We start from the raw sequence: 24,780 nt of genomic DNA on the forward strand, positions 1-24,780 counted from the left end.
ATATTATTAGGATCTGAGTGGTAGAAAACAGGTTTAAACTGAAACATGGCAAGATTGAGCTACAAATGTACATTGAGGTGCCTCCTGTGTTGCCTCTTGAAGGAATTGCATTGCTTCAAAGAGGTCTAACAAATGGGTTCCTCCTAGATTTGCTGTTGCGATTGCATCAACAGACTATGGCCAGGGTGCCTTTGCCCAGCTTTGGCTGGTATGTCAATGGTGGCCTTACTTCGGGGTGAAATGACCTGATCAGAGTGTATGATGCTCATCACTACACATCTACACTAACCCTAACCCTAACCCTAACTTTAACTTCAAAGGACTATCACTGTTTTTCCTTAATGAGATTGACTCTTTTGAATGGCCTTTCACATCACAAGTGGTTCCAAAATAATTCACCTTCCACAAGGACTAAAGAAGAAGTTTTTCCAGATGGTCTTTTGGTATTGATTCCAGGTAGCAAATTTAGTCTAGCAGTTAAGGCATTAGACTTGAGGTCAGGTGATTACAAATTCTAATTACACCTTAAGCATCAAGTCACCTGGGTGTCTTTGAGCCAATCTCTCTCTCTATCTCAGTCCCACTCACCTCATAGGGCTGTTGTTGTTGAGAAAATAGAAGGGGAAGAAATGTTCGGTATGTTTGCATCTTGAGTTATTAAAATCAATAATAAAGATTTTAAAATAAAATATGTAGTGTTTTTATTGTTATATTGGTTTTGGTAACCTTTGAGAATCAATATATGATTGCAAGTGGAATATAAAATAGATAAATAAATAAAATTATTTCAAGCCTAAAATATGCTAATACCCCTCCCCTCCACCCCGGTTTCACAGGGACCATCAATATTTATCCCCAGAAATCCTCATAAATGACTCAGTTGTCTAGCATCTAGATTGTGATCACATGACCATGGGGATGCTGCTACAACCGTGTGAAAAATAACCCATAAGTCACTTTTCTCAGTGCCATTGTAACTTTGAATAGTCACTAAATGAACCATTGTAAGTTGAGAACTACCTAAATCTAATACGACACAAATGGGGAAAAGGTTATTTTAAAAGTTATCAGTAATATTTGTGTGGTTCTAAATTGTAGTTCTGTCAAAAAAAAATCAACTGTAGGTATAGTATTTAAAAATTAAGATGTGCCACTTGAGAATTTATTGTAATGTACTTTTGCCCTTAAATATTCTTTAAGTGTTAACTCAAGTTTCAAATGACCTTTTAATCTTTAAAGATTTCCAATTACATTAACACTTTAAAAGTTGACATTTTTTTATCAATAGGGCACCAATTTAATCTAAATAAACAATTGTTTTGGCTTTTAAACATAGAATAATTCAAGAGCAATAGGAATAATAACTGTATAAATATTCCAGAGTTAATAAAACTAGCCTGATTCCTTTCTAGGAACTGTATTTTTTTCCAAAGGCAAGACAGGAGTAGATTCTGAAGGAGAATTTTCCTGGCTAAGACTGAGTTTTCTTTCAAGAGTACATGTTGAATCTAAGATAAAAACCAGCAATACAACCATTTACTGTATATTTGCATACAAAAAAACTAATATAATGTGAAAATCAATTATGGATATTATTAGGATCTGAGTGGTAGAAAACAGGTTTAAACTGAAACATGGCAAGATTGAGCTACAAATGTACATTGAGGTGCCTCCTGTGTTGCCTCTTGAAGGAATTGCATTGCTTCAAAGAGGTCTAACAAATGGGTTCCTCCTAGATTTGCTGTTGCGATTGCATCAACAGACTATGGCCAGGGTGCCTTTGCCCAGCTTTGGCTGGTATGTCAATGGTGGCCTTACTTCGGGGTGAAATGACCTGATCAGAGTGTATGATGCTCATCACTACACATCTACACTAACCCTAACCCTAACCCTAACTTTAACTACAAGGGACTATCACTGTTTTTCCTTAATGAGGTTGACTCTTTTGAATGGCCTTTCACATCACAAGTGGTTCCAAAATAATTCACCTTCCACAAGGACTAAAGATGAAGTTTTTCCAGATGGTCTTTTGGTATTGATTCCAGGTAGCAAATTTAGTCTAGCCGTTAAGGCATTAGACTTGAGGTCAGGTGATTACAAATTCTAATTACACCTTAAGCATCAAGTCACCTGGGTGTCTTTGAGCCAATCTCTCTCTCTATCTCAGTCCCACTCACCTCATAGGGCTGTTGTTGTTGAGAAAATAGAAGGGGAAGAAATGTTCGGTATGTTTGCATCTTGAGTTATTAAAATCAATAATAAAGATTTTAAAATAAAATATGTAGTGTTTTTATTGTTATATTGGTTTTGGTAACTTTTGAGAATCAATATATGATTGCAAGTGGAATATAAAATAGATAAATAAATAAAATTATTTCAAGCCTAAAATATGCTAATACCGCCCCCCTCCCTCCACCCCGGTTTCACAGGGACCATCAATATTTATCCCCAGAAATCCTCATAAATGACTCAGTTGTCTAGCATCTAGATTGTGATCACATGACCATGGGGATGCTGCTACAACCGTTAAGTGTGAAAAATAACCCATAAGTCACTTTTCTCAGTGCCATTGTAACTTTGAATAGTCACTAAATGAACCATTGTAAGTTGAGAACTACCTAAATCTAATACGACACAAATGGGGAAAAGGTTATTTTAAAAGTTATCAGTAATATTTGTGTGGTTCTAAATTGTAGTTCTGTCAAAAAAAATCAACTGTAGCTATAGTATTTAAAAATTAAGATGTGCCACTTGAGAATTTATTGTAATGTACTTTTGCCCTTAAATATTCTTTAAGTGTTAACTCAAGTTTCAAATGACCTTTTAATCTTTAAAGATTTCCAATTACATTAACACTTTAAAAGTTGACATTTTTTTATCAATAGGGCACCAATTTAATCTAAATAAACAATTGTTTTGGCTTTTAAACATAGAATAATTCAAGAGCAATAGGAATAATAACTGTATAAATATTCCAGAGTTAATAAAACTAGCCTGATTCCTTTCTAGGAACTGTATTTTTTTCCAAAGGCAAGACAGGAGTAGATTCTGAAGGAGAATTTTCCTGGCTAAGACTGAGTTTTCTTTCAAGAGTACATGTTGAATCTAAGATAAAAACCAGCAATACAACCATTTACTGTATATTTGCATACAAAAAAACTAATATAATGTGAAAATCAATTATGGATATTATTAGGATCTGAGTGGTAGAAAACAGGTTTAAACTGAAACATGGCAAGATTGAGCTACAAATGTACATTGAGGTGCCTCCTGTGTTGCCTCTTGAAGGAATTGCATTGCTTCAAAGAGGTCTAACAAATGGGTTCCTCCTAGATTTGCTGTTGCGATTGCATCAACAGACTATGGCCAGGGTGCCTTTGCCCAGCTTTGGCTGGTATGTCAATGGTGGCCTTACTTCGGGGTGAAATGACCTGATCAGAGTGTATGATGCTCATCACTACACATCTACACTAACCCTAACCCTAACCCTAACTTTAACTTCAAAGGACTATCACTGTTTTTCCTTAATGAGATTGACTCTTTTGAATGGCCTTTCACATCACAAGTGGTTCCAAAATAATTCACCTTCCACAAGGACTAAAGAAGAAGTTTTTCCAGATGGTCTTTTGGTATTGATTCCAGGTAGCAAATTTAGTCTAGCAGTTAAGGCATTAGACTTGAGGTCAGGTGATTACAAATTCTAATTACACCTTAAGCATCAAGTCACCTGGGTGTCTTTGAGCCAATCTCTCTCTCTATCTCAGTCCCACTCACCTCATAGGGCTGTTGTTGTTGAGAAAATAGAAGGGGAAGAAATGTTCGGTATGTTTGCATCTTGAGTTATTAAAATCAATAATAAAGATTTTAAAATAAAATATGTAGTGTTTTTATTGTTATATTGGTTTTGGTAACCTTTGAGAATCAATATATGATTGCAAGTGGAATATAAAATAGATAAATAAATAAAATTATTTCAAGCCTAAAATATGCTAATACCCCTCCCCTCCACCCCGGTTTCACAGGGACCATCAATATTTATCCCCAGAAATCCTCATAAATGACTCAGTTGTCTAGCATCTAGATTGTGATCACATGACCATGGGGATGCTGCTACAACCGTGTGAAAAATAACCCATAAGTCACTTTTCTCAGTGCCATTGTAACTTTGAATAGTCACTAAATGAACCATTGTAAGTTGAGAACTACCTAAATCTAATACGACACAAATGGGGAAAAGGTTATTTTAAAAGTTATCAGTAATATTTGTGTGGTTCTAAATTGTAGTTCTGTCAAAAAAAAATCAACTGTAGGTATAGTATTTAAAAATTAAGATGTGCCACTTGAGAATTTATTGTAATGTACTTTTGCCCTTAAATATTCTTTAAGTGTTAACTCAAGTTTCAAATGACCTTTTAATCTTTAAAGATTTCCAATTACATTAACACTTTAAAAGTTGACATTTTTTTATCAATAGGGCACCAATTTAATCTAAATAAACAATTGTTTTGGCTTTTAAACATAGAATAATTCAAGAGCAATAGGAATAATAACTGTATAAATATTCCAGAGTTAATAAAACTAGCCTGATTCCTTTCTAGGAACTGTATTTTTTTCCAAAGGCAAGACAGGAGTAGATTCTGAAGGAGAATTTTCCTGGCTAAGACTGAGTTTTCTTTCAAGAGTACATGTTGAATCTAAGATAAAAACCAGCAATACAACCATTTACTGTATATTTGCATACAAAAAAACTAATATAATGTGAAAATCAATTATGGATATTATTAGGATCTGAGTGGTAGAAAACAGGTTTAAACTGAAACATGGCAAGATTGAGCTACAAATGTACATTGAGGTGCCTCCTGTGTTGCCTCTTGAAGGAATTGCATTGCTTCAAAGAGGTCTAACAAATGGGTTCCTCCTAGATTTGCTGTTGCGATTGCATCAACAGACTATGGCCAGGGTGCCTTTGCCCAGCTTTGGCTGGTATGTCAATGGTGGCCTTACTTCGGGGTGAAATGACCTGATCAGAGTGTATGATGCTCATCACTACACATCTACACTAACCCTAACCCTAACCCTAACTTTAACTTCAAAGGACTATCACTGTTTTTCCTTAATGAGATTGACTCTTTTGAATGGCCTTTCACATCACAAGTGGTTCCAAAATAATTCACCTTCCACAAGGACTAAAGAAGAAGTTTTTCCAGATGGTCTTTTGGTATTGATTCCAGGTAGCAAATTTAGTCTAGCAGTTAAGGCATTAGACTTGAGGTCAGGTGATTACAAATTCTAATTACACCTTAAGCATCAAGTCACCTGGGTGTCTTTGAGCCAATCTCTCTCTCTATCTCAGTCCCACTCACCTCATAGGGCTGTTGTTGTTGAGAAAATAGAAGGGGAAGAAATGTTCGGTATGTTTGCATCTTGAGTTATTAAAATCAATAATAAAGATTTTAAAATAAAATATGTAGTGTTTTTATTGTTATATTGGTTTTGGTAACCTTTGAGAATCAATATATGATTGCAAGTGGAATATAAAATAGATAAATAAATAAAATTATTTCAAGCCTAAAATATGCTAATACCCCTCCCCTCCACCCCGGTTTCACAGGGACCATCAATATTTATCCCCAGAAATCCTCATAAATGACTCAGTTGTCTAGCATCTAGATTGTGATCACATGACCATGGGGATGCTGCTACAACCGTGTGAAAAATAACCCATAAGTCACTTTTCTCAGTGCCATTGTAACTTTGAATAGTCACTAAATGAACCATTGTAAGTTGAGAACTACCTAAATCTAATACGACACAAATGGGGAAAAGGTTATTTTAAAAGTTATCAGTAATATTTGTGTGGTTCTAAATTGTAGTTCTGTCAAAAAAAAATCAACTGTAGGTATAGTATTTAAAAATTAAGATGTGCCACTTGAGAATTTATTGTAATGTACTTTTGCCCTTAAATATTCTTTAAGTGTTAACTCAAGTTTCAAATGACCTTTTAATCTTTAAAGATTTCCAATTACATTAACACTTTAAAAGTTGACATTTTTTTATCAATAGGGCACCAATTTAATCTAAATAAACAATTGTTTTGGCTTTTAAACATAGAATAATTCAAGAGCAATAGGAATAATAACTGTATAAATATTCCAGAGTTAATAAAACTAGCCTGATTCCTTTCTAGGAACTGTATTTTTTTCCAAAGGCAAGACAGGAGTAGATTCTGAAGGAGAATTTTCCTGGCTAAGACTGAGTTTTCTTTCAAGAGTACATGTTGAATCTAAGATAAAAACCAGCAATACAACCATTTACTGTATATTTGCATACAAAAAAACTAATATAATGTGAAAATCAATTATGGATATTATTAGGATCTGAGTGGTAGAAAACAGGTTTAAACTGAAACATGGCAAGATTGAGCTACAAATGTACATTGAGGTGCCTCCTGTGTTGCCTCTTGAAGGAATTGCATTGCTTCAAAGAGGTCTAACAAATGGGTTCCTCCTAGATTTGCTGTTGCGATTGCATCAACAGACTATGGCCAGGGTGCCTTTGCCCAGCTTTGGCTGGTATGTCAATGGTGGCCTTACTTCGGGGTGAAATGACCTGATCAGAGTGTATGATGCTCATCACTACACATCTAGACTAACCCTAACCCTAACCCTAACTACAAGGGACTATCATTGTTTTTCCTTAATGAGGTTGACTCTTTTGAATGGCCTTTCACATCACAAGTGGTTCCAAAATAATTCACCTTCCACAAGGACTAAAGATGAAGTTTTTCCAGATGGTCTTTTGGTATTGATTCCAGGTAGCAAATTTAGTCTAGCCGTTAAGGCATTAGACTTGAGGTCAGGTGATTACAAATTCTAATTACACCTTAAGCATCAAGTCACCTGGGTATCTTTGAGCCAATCTCTCTCTTTCAGTCCCACTCACCTCATAGGGCTGTTGTTGTTGAGAAAATAGAAGGGGAAGAAATGTTCAGTATGTTTGCATCTTGAATTACAGTGATCCCTCGGTTAGCGCAGGGGTTACGTTCCAAGACCTCCCGCGCTAACCGATTTCCGCGTTATACTGGATGCGGAAGTAAAAACACCATCTGCGCATGCGCGCCCTTTGTTCCATGGCCGCACATGCGCAGAAGGTGGAGCGACGCAAGTTCGGAGGCTGGCAATGCAATGGTGATTTTTCCGGGCTCCTCGCCGCTACCCACAGGGCAGCGCTGGCGGCAATGGCAATGGCAACCCTCCCTCCTTCCCTCCTTCCCTTCTCTCCCTCCCTCCTTCCCTCCTTCCTTCCTCTCACCGGCTTTCTTGGGGCAGCGCTGGCGGCAATGGCAATGGCAACCCTCCCTCCTTCCCTTCTCTCCCTCCCTCCCTCCTTCCTTCCCTCCTTCCCTTCTCTCCCTCCCTCCTTCCCTCCTTCCTTCCTCTCACCGGCTTTCTTGGGGCAGCGCTGGCGGCAATGGCAATGGCAACCCTCCCTCCTTCCCTTCTCTTTTGGCCAATCAGTATGATGTCATCGGGCGGGAAAAACCGTGGTGTAGGAAAAAAAACGCGGACTTATTTTTTAATTAATATTTTTTGAAAAACCGCGTTGCAGCGTTTCGCGCTAATCGAGAACGCGCAAATCGAGGGATCACTGTATTAAAAACAATAATAAAGATTTTAAAATAAAATATGTAGTGTTTTTATTGTTATATTGGTTTTGGTAACCTTTGAGAATCAATATATGATTGCAAGTGGAATATAAAATTGATAAATAAATAAAATTATTTCAAGCCTAAAATATGTTAATACTGCCCCCCCCCACGCCCACCTCCACCCCGGTTTCACAGGGACCATCAATATTTATCCCCAGAAATCCTCATAAATGACTCAGTTGTCTAGCATCTAGATTGTGATCACATGACCATGGGGATGCTGCTACAACCGAAGTGTGAAAAATAACCCATAAGTCACTTTTCTCAGTGCCATTGTAACTTTGAATAGTCACTAAATGAACCATTGTAAGTTGAGAACTACCTAAATCTAATACGACACAAATGGGGAAAAGGTTATTTTAAAAGTTAACAGTAATATTTGTGTGGTTCTAAATTGTAGTTCTGTCAAAAAAAAATCAACTGTAGCTATAGTATTTAAAAATTAAGATGTGCCACTTACCAAGAAGTATGGCATTCACTGAATTGCTAACAAGGTTGCTAGATGCATTTAAGGCACATGTATCTACAGAGTCTTGTATTAGGTTTTCATTGATATTGGTCATAATCTTTGTTGCTTTTGATGTCATGTCATATTGTTTACATTGCTTCTCCAAAGTCTTTTTCTGAGTTTGTGGGTCATAACGAGAGATTCTACAGCCAGCATTAGTAGAGGGAAGTGACTGTGTCTCAGAAATGTCTTCAGTGACAAGACTTTTCTCAAGCTTGTCTGGGTTCAGACTTGCATTCTGGAAGTTTTGTTCATTTGAAATAGGAAGCATTGATCCTAAAGGTAAACTCACAGGACGAAAAAATGGCTTGGATTTTTGATAGCGCATCTGCACTTTGGTTATGTGACATTTAGGTCTTATTAACTGATCACTTTTAACACCATCCTCAGTTTCAAGGTCATGCTTCCCATTGTCTTGATCTAAAACTGGAGTCACTTTATTGTCTAGGAAGGAAATAAATGTTTTGGGTGTCATCAAAAAGTATTAATCTTGAATGGCCAATAAAGAATTCAATTCAATTCTAATAGATATACATTTTAGAGAATAAAATTCCTTGTTTATGTCTCTTCTTGCATGTTTATAACTATTATGTCCGAAAGACAGATCAGCCAACTCTAGAATCCCATTATATTTCCTGTATTTATTATGATTCGTGTTCCTCATCTTAATTTAAGAAGGAATGAACTCTCCTACAGTGGTTTTGCAAGAAGCAACCCACAATGGAATTTAATTCCTCTGGTTTGTTTTTGTTAGTAGAATGAAAACAAACGTTTTATATTTGTTTGTTTGTTTAATTTAAGCTTCTCCAACGTTGCATTCTTCAGATGGAATCACTTGTTGGGAATTTCAAGTGGTTGAATTCCTAAGGTATCTGGACAGACAGCTCTCATTAGTTGAAAGTCAGGCTAATTGCAGAATTAACGTGGTAAACAATTCAAATGAAAGATGCTTACAACTAGACCCTACCTATATAAAGATGTTCTCATAATTCAAATTTAGTACTATTGTACACTGGGGACAGTGTACAATAACCTATCATAAATACTGGAGAACTACATGCTAAATACTTTTACCTATTTCATCATTATGAAAAACTGAATATGATAATTAAGATGGCAAAAATCAGATTGTAAAAGGACAAACAAGAGATAGCATTTACAGATTTAGGGAACTCTTAGGCTCTGCCAGATATCATGTTTAAGCACTATCTAGCAGACTGTAAGCCTGCATAAATTGTGCTGTTTGCACAGCCAATCCCTATTCTGCTAAAGGAATAGTGAATAGCCCTTACAGATTTAATCTGGGGCAGATATGGGCATCTTGAGTTATTAAAAACAATAATAAAGATTTTAAAATAAAATATGTAGTGTTTTTATTGTTATATTGGTTTTGGTAACCTTTGAGAATCAATATATGATTGCAAGTGGAATATAAAATTGATAAATAAATAAAATTATTTCAAGCCTAAAATATGTTAATACCGCCCCCCACCCACCCACCCCCACCTCCACCCCGGTTTCACAGGGACCATCAATATTTATCCCCAGAAATCCTCATAAATGACTCAGTTGTCTATCATCTAGATTGTGATCACATGACCATGGGGATGCTGCTACAACCGTGAGTGTGAAAAATAACCGATAAGTCACTTTTCTCAGTGCCATTGTAACTTTGAATAGTCACTAAATGAACCATTGTAAGTTGAGAACTACCTAAATCTAATACGACACAAATGGGGAAAAGGTTATTTTAAAAGTTATCAGTAATATTTGTGTGGTTCTAAATTGTAGTTCTGTCAAAAAAAATCAACTGTAGCTATAGTATTTAAAAATTAAGATGTGCCACTTGAGAATTTATTGTAATGTACTTTTGCCCTTAAATATTCTTTAAGTGTTAACTCAAGTTTCAAATGACCTTTTAATCTTTAAAGATTTCCAATTACATTAACACTTTAAAAGTTGACATTTTTTTATCAATAGGGCACCAATTTAATCTAAATAAACAATTGTTTTGGCTTTTAAACATAGAATAATTCAAGAGCAATAGGAATAATAACTGTATAAATATTCCAGAGTTAATAAAACTAGCCTGATTCCTTTCTAGGAACTGTATTTTTTTCCAAAGGCAAGACAGGAGTAGATTCTGAAGGAGAATTTTCCTGGCTAAGACTGAGTTTTCTTTCAAGAGTACATGTTGAATCTAAGATAAAAACCAGCAATACAACCATTTACTGTATATTTGCATACAAAAAAACTAATATAATGTGAAAATCAATTATGGATATTATTAGGATCTGAGTGGTAGAAAACAGGTTTAAACTGAAACATGGCAAGATTGAGCTACAAATGTACATTGAGGTGCCTCCTGTGTTGCCTCTTGAAGGAATTGCATTGCTTCAAAGAGGTGTACAAATGGGTTCCTCCTAGATTTGCTGTTGCGATTGCATCAATAGACTATGGCCAGGGTGCCTTTGCCCAGCTTTGGCTGGTATGTCAATGGTGGCCTTCCTTCGGGTGAAATGACCTGATCAGAGTGTGTGATGCTCATCACTACACATCTAGACTAACCCTAACCCTAACCCTAACTACAAGGGACTATCATTGTTTTTCCTTAATGAGGTTGACTCTTTTGAATGGCCTTTCACATCACAAGTGGTTCCAAAATAATTCACCTTCCACAAGGACTAAAGATGAAGTTTTTCCAGATGGTCTTTTGGTATTGATTCCAGGTAGCAAATTTAGTCTAGCCGTTAAGGCATTAGACTTGAGGTCAGGTGATTACAAATTCTAATTACACCTTAAGCATCAAGTCACCTGGGTGTCTTTGAGCCAATCTCTCTCTCTATCTCAGTCCCACTCACCTCATAGGGCTGTTGTTGTTGAGAAAATAGAAGGGGAAGAAATGTTCAGTATGTTTGCATCTTGAATTATTAAAAACAATAATAAAGATTTTAAAATAAAATATGTAGTGTTTTTATTGTTATATTGGTTTTGGTAACCTTTGAGAATCAATATATGATTGCAAGTGGAATATAAAATTGATAAATAAATAAAATTATTTCAAGCCTAAAATATGTTAATACTGCCCCCCCCCCCACGCCCACCTCCACCCCGGTTTCACAGGGACCATCAATATTTATCCCCAGAAATCCTCATAAATGACTCAGTTGTCTAGCATCTAGATTGTGATCACATGACCATGGGGATGCTGCTACAACCGAAGTGTGAAAAATAACCCATAAGTCACTTTTCTCAGTGCCATTGTAACTTTGAATAGTCACTAAATGAACCATTGTAAGTTGAGAACTACCTAAATCTAATACGACACAAATGGGGAAAAGGTTATTTTAAAAGTTAACAGTAATATTTGTGTGGTTCTAAATTGTAGTTCTGTCAAAAAAAAATCAACTGTAGCTATAGTATTTAAAAATTAAGATGTGCCACTTACCAAGAAGTATGGCATTCACTGAATTGCTAACAAGGTTGCTAGATGCATTTAAGGCACATGTATCTACAGAGTCTTGTATTAGGTTTTCATTGATATTGGTCATAATCTTTGTTGCTTTTGATGTCATGTCATATTGTTTACATTGCTTCTCCAAAGTCTTTTTCTGAGTTTGTGGGTCATAACGAGAGATTCTACAGCCAGCATTAGTAGAGGGAAGTGACTGTGTCTCAGAAATGTCTTCAGTGACAAGACTTTTCTCAAGCTTGTCTGGGTTCAGACTTGCATTCTGGAAGTTTTGTTCATTTGAAATAGGAAGCATTGATCCTAAAGGTAAACTCACAGGACGAAAAAATGGCTTGGATTTTTGATAGCGCATCTGCACTTTGGTTATGTGACATTTAGGTCTTATTAACTGATCACTTTTAACACCATCCTCAGTTTCAAGGTCATGCTTCCCATTGTCTTGATCTAAAACTGGAGTCACTTTATTGTCTAGGAAGGAAATAAATGTTTTGGGTGTCATCAAAAAGTATTAATCTTGAATGGCCAATAAAGAATTCAATTCAATTCTAATAGATATACATTTTAGAGAATAAAATTCCTTGTTTATGTCTCTTCTTGCATGTTTATAACTATTATGTCCGAAAGACAGATCAGCCAACTCTAGAATCCCATTATATTTCCTGTATTTATTATGATTCGTGTTCCTCATCTTAATTTAAGAAGGAATGAACTCTCCTACAGTGGTTTTGCAAGAAGCAACCCACAATGGAATTTAATTCCTCTGGTTTGTTTTTGTTAGTAGAATGAAAACAAACGTTTTATATTTGTTTGTTTGTTTAATTTAAGCTTCTCCAACGTTGCATTCTTCAGATGGAATCACTTGTTGGGAATTTCAAGTGGTTGAATTCCTAAGGTATCTGGACAGACAGCTCTCATTAGTTGAAAGTCAGGCTAATTGCAGAATTAACGTGGTAAACAATTCAAATGAAAGATGCTTACAACTAGACCCTACCTATATAAAGATGTTCTCATAATTCAAATTTAGTACTATTGTACACTGGGGACAGTGTACAATAACCTATCATAAATACTGGAGAACTACATGCTAAATACTTTTACCTATTTCATCATTATGAAAAACTGAATATGATAATTAAGATGGCAAAAATCAGATTGTAAAAGGACAAACAAGAGATAGCATTTACAGATTTAGGGAACTCTTAGGCTCTGCCAGATATCATGTTTAAGCACTATCTAGCAGACTGTAAGCCTGCATAAATTGTGCTGTTTGCACAGCCAATCCCTATTCTGCTAAAGGAATAGTGAATAGCCCTTACAGATTTAATCTGGGGCAGATATGGGCATCTTGAGTTATTAAAAACAATAATAAAGATTTTAAAATAAAATATGTAGTGTTTTTATTGTTATATTGGTTTTGGTAACCTTTGAGAATCAATATATGATTGCAAGTGGAATATAAAATTGATAAATAAATAAAATTATTTCAAGCCTAAAATATGTTAATACCGCCCCCCACCCACCCACCCCCACCTCCACCCCGGTTTCACAGGGACCATCAATATTTATCCCCAGAAATCCTCATAAATGACTCAGTTGTCTATCATCTAGATTGTGATCACATGACCATGGGGATGCTGCTACAACCGTGAGTGTGAAAAATAACCGATAAGTCACTTTTCTCAGTGCCATTGTAACTTTGAATAGTCACTAAATGAACCATTGTAAGTTGAGAACTACCTAAATCTAATACGACACAAATGGGGAAAAGGTTATTTTAAAAGTTATCAGTAATATTTGTGTGGTTCTAAATTGTAGTTTGTCAAAAAAAATCAACTGTAGCTATAGTATTTAAAAATTAAGATGTGCCACTTGAGAATTTATTGTAATGTACTTTTGCCCTTAAATATTCTTTAAGTGTTAACTCAAGTTTCAAATGACCTTTTAATCTTTAAAGATTTCCAATTACATTAACACTTTAAAAGTTGACATTTTTTTATCAATAGGGCACCAATTTAATCTAAATAAACAATTGTTTTGGCTTTTAAACATAGAATAATTCAAGAGCAATAGGAATAATAACTGTATAAATATTCCAGAGTTAATAAAACTAGCCTGATTCCTTTCTAGGAATTGTATTATTTTCCAAAGGCAAGACAGGAGTAGATTCTGAAGGAGAATTTTCCTGGCTAAGACTGAGTTTTCTTTCAAGAGTGCATGTCGAATCTAAGATAAAAACCAGCAATACAAACATTTACTATATATTTGAACACAAAAAAACTAATATAATGTGAAAATCAATTATGGATATTATTAGGATCTGAGTGGTAGAAAACAGGTTTAAACTGAAACATGGCAAGATTGAGCTACAAATGTACATTGAGGTGCCTCCTGTGTTGCCTCTTGAAGGAATTGCATTGCTTCAAAGAGGTCTAACAAATGGGTTCCTCCTAGATTTGCTGTTGCGATTGCATCAACAGACTATGGCCAGGGTGCCTTTGCCCAGCTTTGGCTGTTTTGTCAATGGTGGCCTTACTTCGGGTGAAATGACCTGATCAGAGTGTGTGATGCTCATCACTACACATCTAGACTAACCCTAACCCTAACCCTAACTACAAGGGACTATCATTGTTTTTCCTTAATGAGGTTGACTCTTTTGAATGGCCTTTCACATCACAAGTGGTTCCAAAATAATTCACCTTCCACAAGGACTAAAGATGAAGTTTTTCCAGATGGTCTTTTGGTATTGATTCCAGGTAGCAAATTTAGTCTAGCCGTTAAGGCATTAGACTTGAGGTCAGGTGATTACAAATTCTAATTACACCTTAAGCATCAAGTCACCTGGGTATCTTTGAGCCAATCTCTCTCTTTCAGTCCCACTCACCTCATAGGGCTGTTGTTGTTGAGAAAATAGAAGGGGAAGAAATGTTCAGTATGTTTGCATCTTGAATTATTAAAAACAATAATAAAGATTTTAAAATAAAATATGTAGTGTTTTTATTGTTATATTGGTTTTGGTAACCTTTGAGAATCAATATATGATTGCAAGTGGAATATAAAATTGATAAATAAATAAAATTATTTCAAGCCTAAAATATGTTAATACTGCCCCCCCCCACGCCCACCTCCACCCCGGTTTCACAGGGACCATCAATATTTATCCCCAGAAATCCTCATAAATGACTCAGTTGTCTAGCATCTAGATTGTGATCACATGACCATGGGGATGCTGCTACAACCGAAGTGTGAAAAATAACCCATAAGTCACTTTTCTCAGTGCCATTGTAACTTTGAATAGTCACTAAATGAACCATTGTAAGTTGAGAACTACCTAAATCTAATACGACACAAATGGGGAAAAGGTTATTTTAAAAGTTAACAGTAATATTTGTGTGGTTCTAAATTGTAGTTCTGTCAAAAAAAAATCAACTGTAGCTATAGTATTTAAAAATTAAGATGTGCCACTTACCAAGAAGTATGGCATTCACTGAATTGCTAACAAGGTTGCTAGATGCATTTAAGGCACATGTATCTACAGAGTCTTGTATTAGGTTTTCATTGATATTGGTCATAATCTTTGTTGCTTTTGATGTCATGTCATATTGTTTACATTGCTTCTCCAAAGTCTTTTTCTGAGTTTGTGGGTCATAACGAGAGATTCTACAGCCAGCATTAGTAGAGGGAAGTGACTGTGTCTCAGAAATGTCTTCAGTGACAAGACTTTTCTCAAGCTTGTCTGGGTTCAGACTTGCATTCTGGAAGTTTTGTTCATTTGAAATAGGAAGCATTGATCCTAAAGGTAAACTCACAGGACGAAAAAATGGCTTGGATTTTTGATAGCGCATCTGCACTTTGGTTATGTGACATTTAGGTCTTATTAACTGATCACTTTTAACACCATCCTCAGTTTCAAGGTCATGCTTCCCATTGTCTTGATCTAAAACTGGAGTCACTTTATTGTCTAGGAAGGAAATAAATGTTTTGGGTGTCATCAAAAAGTATTAATCTTGAATGGCCAATAAAGAATTCAATTCAATTCTAATAGATATACATTTTAGAGAATAAAATTCCTTGTTTATGTCTCTTCTTGCATGTTTATAACTATTATGTCCGAAAGACAGATCAGCCAACTCTAGAATCCCATTATATTTCCTGTATTTATTATGATTCGTGTTCCTCATCTTAATTTAAGAAGGAATGAACTCTCCTACAGTGGTTTTGCAAGAAGCAACCCACAATGGAATTTAATTCCTCTGGTTTGTTTTTGTTAGTAGAATGAAAACAAACGTTTTATATTTGTTTGTTTGTTTAATTTAAGCTTCTCCAACGTTGCATTCTTCAGATGGAATCACTTGTTGGGAATTTCAAGTGGTTGAATTCCTAAGGTATCTGGACAGACAGCTCTCATTAGTTGAAAGTCAGGCTAATTGCAGAATTAACGTGGTAAACAATTCAAATGAAAGATGCTTACAACTAGACCCTACCTATATAAAGATGTTCTCATAATTCAAATTTAGTACTATTGTACACTGGGGACAGTGTACAATAACCTATCATAAATACTGGAGAACTACATGCTAAATACTTTTACCTATTTCATCATTATGAAAAACTGAATATGATAATTAAGATGGCAAAAATCAGATTGTAAAAGGACAAACAAGAGATAGCATTTACAGATTTAGGGAACTCTTAGGCTCTGCCAGATATCATGTTTAAGCACTATCTAGCAGACTGTAAGCCTGCATAAATTGTGCTGTTTGCACAGCCAATCCCTATTCTGCTAAAGGAATAGTGAATAGCCCTTACAGATTTAATCTGGGGCAGATATGGGCATCTTGAGTTATTAAAAACAATAATAAAGATTTTAAAATAAAATATGTAGTGTTTTTATTGTTATATTGGTTTTGGTAACCTTTGAGAATCAATATATGATTGCAAGTGGAATATAAAATTGATAAATAAATAAAATTATTTCAAGCCTAAAATATGTTAATACCGCCCCCCACCCACCCACCCCCACCTCCACCCCGGTTTCACAGGGACCATCAATATTTATCCCCAGAAATCCTCATAAATGACTCAGTTGTCTATCATCTAGATTGTGATCACATGACCATGGGGATGCTGCTACAACCGTGAGTGTGAAAAATAACCGATAAGTCACTTTTCTCAGTGCCATTGTAACTTTGAATAGTCACTAAATGAACCATTGTAAGTTGAGAACTACCTAAATCTAATACGACACAAATGGGGAAAAGGTTATTTTAAAAGTTATCAGTAATATTTGTGTGGTTCTAAATTGTAGTTTGTCAAAAAAAATCAACTGTAGCTATAGTATTTAAAAATTAAGATGTGCCACTTGAGAATTTATTGTAATGTACTTTTGCCCTTAAATATTCTTTAAGTGTTAACTCAAGTTTCAAATGACCTTTTAATCTTTAAAGATTTCCAATTACATTAACACTTTAAAAGTTGACATTTTTTTATCAATAGGGCACCAATTTAATCTAAATAAACAATTGTTTTGGCTTTTAAACATAGAATAATTCAAGAGCAATAGGAATAATAACTGTATAAATATTCCAGAGTTAATAAAACTAGCCTGATTCCTTTCTAGGAATTGTATTATTTTCCAAAGGCAAGACAGGAGTAGATTCTGAAGGAGAATTTTCCTGGCTAAGACTGAGTTTTCTTTCAAGAGTGCATGTCGAATCTAAGATAAAAACCAGCAATACAAACATTTACTATATATTTGAACACAAAAAAACTAATATAATGTGAAAATCAATTATGGATATTATTAGGATCTGAGTGGTAGAAAACAGGTTTAAACTGAAACATGGCAAGATTGAGCTACAAATGTACATTGAGGTGCCTCCTGTGTTGCCTCTTGAAGGAATTGCATTGCTTCAAAGAGGTCTAACAAATGGGTTCCTCCTAGATTTGCTGTTGCGATTGCATCAACAGACTATGGCCAGGGTGCCTTTGCCCAGCTTTGGCTGTTTTGTCAATGGTGGCCTTACTTCGGGTGAAATGACCTGATCAGAGTGTGTGATGCTCATCACTACACATCTAGACTAACCCTAACCCTAACCCTAACTACAAGGGACTATCATTGTTTTTCCTTAATGAGGTTGACTCTTTTGAATGGCCTTTCACATCACAAGTGGTTCCAAAATAATTCACCTTCCACAAGGACTAAAGATGAAGTTTTTCCAGATGGTCTTTTGGTATTGATTCCAGGTAGCAAATTTAGTCTAGCCGTTAAGGCATTAGACTTGAGGTCAGGTGATTACAAATTCTAATTACACCTTAAGCATCAAGTCACCTGGGTATCTTTGAGCCAATCTCTCTCTTTCAGTCCCACTCACCTCATAGGGCTGTTGTTGTTGAGAAAATAGAAGGGGAAGAAATGTTCAGTATGTTTGCATCTTGAATTATTAAAAACAATAATAAAGATTTTAAAATAAAATATGTAGTGTTTTTATTGTTATATTGGTTTTGGTAACCTTTGAGAATCAATATATGATTGCAAGTGGAATATAAAATTGATAAATAAATAAAATTATTTCAAGCCTAAAATATGTTAATACTGCCCCCCCCCACGCCCACCTCCACCCCGGTTTCACAGGGACCATCAATATTTATCCCCAGAAATCCTCATAAATGACTCAGTTGTCTAGCATCTAGATTGTGATCACATGACCATGGGGATGCTGCTACAACCGAAGTGTGAAAAATAACCCATAAGTCACTTTTCTCAGTGCCATTGTAACTTTGAATAGTCACTAAATGAACCATTGTAAGTTGAGAACTACCTAAATCTAATACGACACAAATGGGGAAAAGGTTATTTTAAAAGTTAACAGTAATATTTGTGTGGTTCTAAATTGTAGTTCTGTCAAAAAAAAATCAACTGTAGCTATAGTATTTAAAAATTAAGATGTGCCACTTACCAAGAAGTATGGCATTCACTGAATTGCTAACAAGGTTGCTAGATGCATTTAAGGCACATGTATCTACAGAGTCTTGTATTAGGTTTTCATTGATATTGGTCATAATCTTTGTTGCTTTTGATGTCATGTCATATTGTTTACATTGCTTCTCCAAAGTCTTTTTCTGAGTTTGTGGGTCATAACGAGAGATTCTACAGCCAGCATTAGTAGAGGGAAGTGACTGTGTCTCAGAAATGTCTTCAGTGACAAGACTTTTCTCAAGCTTGTCTGGGTTCAGACTTGCATTCTGGAAGTTTTGTTCATTTGAAATAGGAAGCATTGATCCTAAAGGTAAACTCACAGGACGAAAAAATGGCTTGGATTTTTGACAGCGCATCTGCACTTTGGTTATGTGACGTTTAGGTCTTATTAACTGATCACTTTTAACACCATCCTCAGTTTCAAGGTCATGCTTCCCATTGTCTTGATCTAAAACTGGAGTCACTTTATTGTCTAGGAAGGAAATAAATGTTTTGGGTGTCATTAAATGTATTAATCTTGAATGGCCAATAAAGAATTCAATTCAATTCTAATAGATATACATTTTAGAGAATAAAATTCCTTGTTTATGTCTCTTCTTGCATGTTTATAACTATTATGTCCGAAAGACAGATCAGCCAACTCTAGAATCCCATTATATTTCCTGTATTTATTATGATTCGTGTTCCTCATCTTAATTTAAGAAGGAATGAACTCTCCTACAGTGGTTTTGCAAGAAGCGACCCACAATGGAATTTAATTCCTCTGGTTTGTTTTTGTTAGTAGAATGAAAACAAACGTTTTATATTTGTTTGTTTGTTTAATTTAAGCTTCTCCAACGTTGCATTCTTCAGATGGAATCACTTGTTGGGAATTTCAAGTGGTTGAATTCCTAAGGTATCTGGACAGACAGCTCTCATTAGTTGAAAGTCAGGCTAATTGCAGAATTAACGTGGTAAACAATTCAAATGAAAGATGCTTACAACTAGACCCTACCTATATAAAGATGTTCTCATAATTCAAATTTAGTACTATTGTACACTGGGGACAGTGTACAATAACCTATCATAAATACTGGAGAACTACATGCTAAATACTTTTACCTATTTCATCATTATGAAAAACTGAATATGATAATTAAGATGGCAAAAATCAGATTGTAAAAGGACAAGCAAGAGATAGCATTTACAGATTTAGGGAACTCTTAGGCTCTGCCAGATATCATGTTTAAGCACTATCTAGCAGACTGTAAGCCTGCATAAATTGTGCTGTTTGCACAGCCAATCCCTATTCTGCTAAAGGAATAGTGAATAGCCCTTACAGATTTAATCTGGGGCAGATATGGGCATCTTGAGTTATTAAAAACAATAATAAAGATTTTAAAATAAAATATGTAGTGCTTTTATTGTTATATTGGTTTTGGTAACCTTTGAGAATCAATATATGATTGCAAGTGGAATATAAAATTGATAAATAAATAAAATTATTTCAAGCCTAAAATATGTTAATACCACCCCCCACCCACCCACCCCCACCTCCACCCCGGTTTCACAGGGACCATCAATATTTATCCCCAGAAATCCTCATAAATGACTCAGTTGTCTAGCATCTAGATTGTGATCACATGACCATGGGGATGCTGCTACAACCGTGAGTGTGAAAAATAACCGATAAGTCACTTTTCTCAGTGCCATTGTAACTTTGAATAGTCACTAAATGACCCATTGTAAGTTGAGAACTACCTAAATCTAATACGACACAAATGGGGAAAAGGTTATTTTAAAAGTTATCAGTAATATTTGTGTGGTTCTAAATTGTAGTTCTGTCAAAAAAAATCAACTGTAGCTATAGTATTTAAAAATTAAGATGTGCCACTTGAGAATTTATTGTAATGTACTTTTGCCCTTAAATATTCTTTAAGTGTTAACTCAAGTTTCAAATGACCTTTTAATCTTTAAAGATTTCCAATTACATTAACACTTTAAAAGTTGACATTTTTTTATCAATAGGGCACCAATTTAATCTAAATAAACAATTGTTTTGGCTTTTAAACATAGAATAATTCAAGAGCAATAGGAATAATAACTGTATAAATATTCCAGAGTTAATAAAACTAGCCTGATTCCTTTCTAGGAATTGTATTATTTTCCAAAGGCAAGACAGGAGTAGATTCTGAAGGAGAATTTTCCTGGCTAAGACTGAGTTTTCTTTCAAGAGTACATGTCGAATCTAAGATAAAAACCAGCAATACAAACATTTACTATATATTTGAACACAAAAAAACTAATATAATGTGAAAATCAATTATGGATATTATTAGGATCTGAGTGGTAGAAAACAGGTTTAAACTGAAACATGGCAAGATTGAGCTACAAATGTACATTGAGGTGCCTCCTGTGTTGCCTCTTGAAGGAATTGCATTGCTTCAAAGAGGTCTAACAAATGGGTTCCTCCTAGATTTGCTGTTGCGATTGCATCAACAGACTATGGCCAGGGTGCCTTTGCCCAGCTTTGGCTGGTATGTCAATGGTGGCCTTACTTCGGGTGAAATGACCTGATCAGAGTGTGTGATGCTCATCACTACACATCTAGACTAACCCTAACCATAACCCTAACTTTAACTACAAGGGACTATCACTGTTTTTCCTTAATGAGGTTGACTCTTTTGAATGGCCTTTCACATTACAAGTGGTTCCAAAATAATTCACCTTCCACGAGGACTAAAGATGAAGTTTTTCCAGATGGTCTTTTGGTATTGATTCCAGGTAGCAAATTTAGTCTAGCCGTTAAGGCATTAGACTTGAGGTCAGGTGATTACAAATTCTAATTACACCTTAAGCATCAAGTCACCTTGGTGTCTTTGAGCCAATCTCTCTCTCTCTCTCAGTCCCACTCACCTCATAGGGCTGTTGTTATTGAGAAAATAGAAGGGGAAGAAATGTTCGGTATGTTTGCATCTTGAGTTATTAAAATCAATAATAAAGATTTTAAAATAAAATATGTAGTGTTTTTATTGTTATATTGGTTTTGGTAACCTTTGAGAATCAATATATGATTGCAAGTGGAATATATAATAGATAAATAAATAAAATTATTTCAAGCCTAAAATATGCTAATACCGCCCCCCCCCCCTCCACCCTGGTTTCACAGGGACCATCAATATTTATCCCCAGAAATCCTCATAAATGACTCAGTTGTCTAGCATCTAGATTGTGATCACATGACCATGGGGATGCTGCTACAACCGTGTGAAAAATAACCCATAAGTCACTTTTCTCAGTGCCATTGTAACTTTGAATAGTCACTAAATGAACCATTGTAAGTTGAGAACTACCTAAATCTAATACGACACAAATGGGGAAAAGGTTATTTTAAAAGTTATCAGTAATATTTGTGTGGTTCTAAATTGTAGTTCTGTCAAAAAAAATCAACTGTAGCTATAGTATTTAAAAATTAAGATGTGCCACTTGAGAATTTATTGTAATGTACTTTTGCCCTTAAATATTCTTTAAGTGTTAACTCAAGTTTCAAATGACCTTTTAATCTTTAAAGATTTCCAATTACATTAACACTTTAAAAGTTGATATTTTTTTTATCAATAGGGCACCAATTTAATCTAAATAAACAATTGTTTTGGCTTTTAAACATAGAATAATTCAAGAGCAATAGGAATAATAACTGTATAAATATTACAGAGTTAATAAAACTAGCCTGATTCCTTTCTAGGAATTGTATTTTTTTCCAAAGGCAAGACAGGAGTAGATTCTGAAGGAGAATTTTCCTGGCTAAGACTGAGTTTTCTTTCAAGAGTACATGTCGAATCTAAGATAAAAACCAGCAATACAAACATTTACTGTATATTTGCACACAAAAAAACTAATATAATGTGAAAATCAATTATGGATATTATTAGGATCTGAGTGGTAGAAAACAGGTTTAAACTGAAACATGGCAAGATTGAGCTACAAATGTACATTGAGGTGCCTCCTGTGTTGCCTCTTGAAGGAATTGCATTGCTTCAAAGAGGTGTACAAATGGGTTCCTCCTAGATTTGCTGTTGCGATTGCATCAACAGACTATGGCCAGAGTGCCTTTGCCCAGCTTTGGCTGGTATGTCAATGGTGGCCTTACTTCGGGTGAAATGACCTGATCAGAGTGTGTGATGCTCATCACTACACATCTAGACTAACCCTAACCCTAACCCTAACTTTAACTACAAGGGACTATCACTGTTTTTCCTTAATGAGGTTGACTCTTTTGAATGGCCTTTCACATCACAAGTGGTTCCAAAATAATTCACCTTCCACAAGGACTAAAGATGAAGTTTTTCCAGATGGTCTTTTGGTATTGATTCCAGGTAGCAAATTTAGTCTAGCCGTTAAGGCATTAGACTTGAGGTCAGGTGATTACAAATTCTAATTACACCTTAAGCATCAAGTCACCTGGGTGTCTTTGAGCCAATCTCTCTCTCTCTCTCAGTCCCACTCACCTCATAGGGCTGTTGTTGTTGAGAAAATAGAAGGGGAAGAAATGTTCAGTATGTTTGCATCTTGAGTTATTAAAATCAATAATAAAGATTTTAAAATAAAATATGTAGTGTTTTTATTGTTATATTGGTTTTGGTAACCTTTGAGAATCAATATATGATTGCAAGTGGAATATAAAATTGATAAATAAATAAAATTATTTCAAGCCTAAAATATGTTAATACCGCCCCCCCGCACGCCCACCTCCACCCCGGTTTCACAGGGACCATCAATATTTATCCCCAGAAATCCTCATAAATGACTCAGTTGTCTAGCATCTAGATTGTGATCACATGACCATGGGGATGCTGCTACAACCGAAGTGTGAAAAATAACCCATAAGTCACTTTTCTCAGTGCCATTGTAACTTTGAATAGTCACTAAATGAACCATTGTAAGTTGAGAACTACCTAAATCTAATACGACACAAATGGGGAAAAGGTTATTTTAAAAGTTATCAGTAATATTTGTGTGGTTCTAAATTGTAGTTCTGTCAAAAAAAATCAACTGTAGCTATAGTATTTAAAAATTAAGATGTGCCACTTACCAAGAAGTATGGCATTCACTGAATTGCTAACAAGGTTGCTAGATGCATTTAAGGCACATGTATCTACAGAGTCTTGTATTAGGTTTTCATTGATATTGGTCATAATCTTTGTTGCTTTTGATGTCATGTCATATTGTTTACATTGCTTCTCCAAAGTCTTTTTCTGAGTTTGTGGGTCATAACGAGAGATTCTACAGCCAGCATTAGTAGAGGGAAGTGACTGTGTCTCAGAAATGTCTTCAGTGACAAGACTTTTCTCAAGCTTGTCTGGGTTCAGACTTGCATTCTGGAAGTTTTGTTCGTTTAAAATAGGAAGCATTGATCCTGAAGGTAAACTCACAGGATGAAAAAATGGCTTGGATTTTTGATAGCGCATCTGCACTTTGGTTATGTGACATTTAGGTCTTATTAACTGATCACTTTTAACACCATCCTCAGTTTCAAGGTCATGCTTCCCATTGTCTTGATCTAAAACTGGAGTCACTTTATTGTCTAGGAAGGAAATAAATGTTTTGGGTGTCATCAAAAAGTATTAATCTTGAATGGCCAATAAAGAATTCAATTCAATTCTAATAGATATACATTTTAGAGAATAAAATTCCTTGTTTATATCTCTTCTTGCATGTTTATAACTATTATGTCTGAAAGACAGTTCAGCCAACTCTAGAATCCCATTATATTTCCTGTATTCATTATGATTCGTGTTCCTCATCTTAATTTAAGAAGGAATGAACTCTCCTACAGTGGTTTTGCAAGAAGCGACCCACAATGGAATTTAATTCCTCTGGTTTGTTTTTGTTAGTAGAATGAAAACAAACGTTTTATATTTGTTTGTTTGTTTGTTTAATTTAAGCTTCTCCAACGTTGCATTCTTCAGATGGAATCACTTGTTGGGAATTTCAAGTGGTTGAATTCCTAAGGTATCTGGACAGACAGCTCTCATTAGTTGAAAGTCAGGCTAATTGCAGAATTAACGTGTTAAACAATTCAAATGAAAGATGCTTACAACTAGACCCTACCTACATAAAGATTTTCTCATAATTCA

The 24,780-nt window shown here is 35.2% G+C and overlaps 1 protein-coding gene across 1 annotated transcript in view; it reads right to left on the reverse strand.

Moving 5' to 3' along the window:
* Window positions 1-24,780, reverse strand: part of ARHGAP29 (Rho GTPase activating protein 29) — a 105,015-nt gene that overhangs the window by 15,425 nt on the left and 64,810 nt on the right. Inside the window, exons 27-34 of the mRNA XM_070746514.1 lie at window positions 23,736-24,227; window positions 22,374-22,484; window positions 18,645-19,136; window positions 17,291-17,401; window positions 15,155-15,646; window positions 13,801-13,911; window positions 11,665-12,156; window positions 8,169-8,660 (exon numbers count right to left, since the gene is read on the reverse strand). Coding sequence (XP_070602615.1) covers window positions 8,169-8,660; window positions 11,665-12,156; window positions 13,801-13,911; window positions 15,155-15,646; window positions 17,291-17,401; window positions 18,645-19,136; window positions 22,374-22,484; window positions 23,736-24,227 — 2,793 coding nt within the window. The remainder of the gene's footprint in view (window positions 1-8,168; window positions 8,661-11,664; window positions 12,157-13,800; window positions 13,912-15,154; window positions 15,647-17,290; window positions 17,402-18,644; window positions 19,137-22,373; window positions 22,485-23,735; window positions 24,228-24,780) is intronic.

This window comes from Erythrolamprus reginae, chromosome 3 (assembly GCF_031021105.1).
Source record: "Erythrolamprus reginae isolate rEryReg1 chromosome 3, rEryReg1.hap1, whole genome shotgun sequence".
Classification (NCBI taxonomy): Eukaryota; Metazoa; Chordata; class Lepidosauria; order Squamata; family Dipsadidae; genus Erythrolamprus; species Erythrolamprus reginae.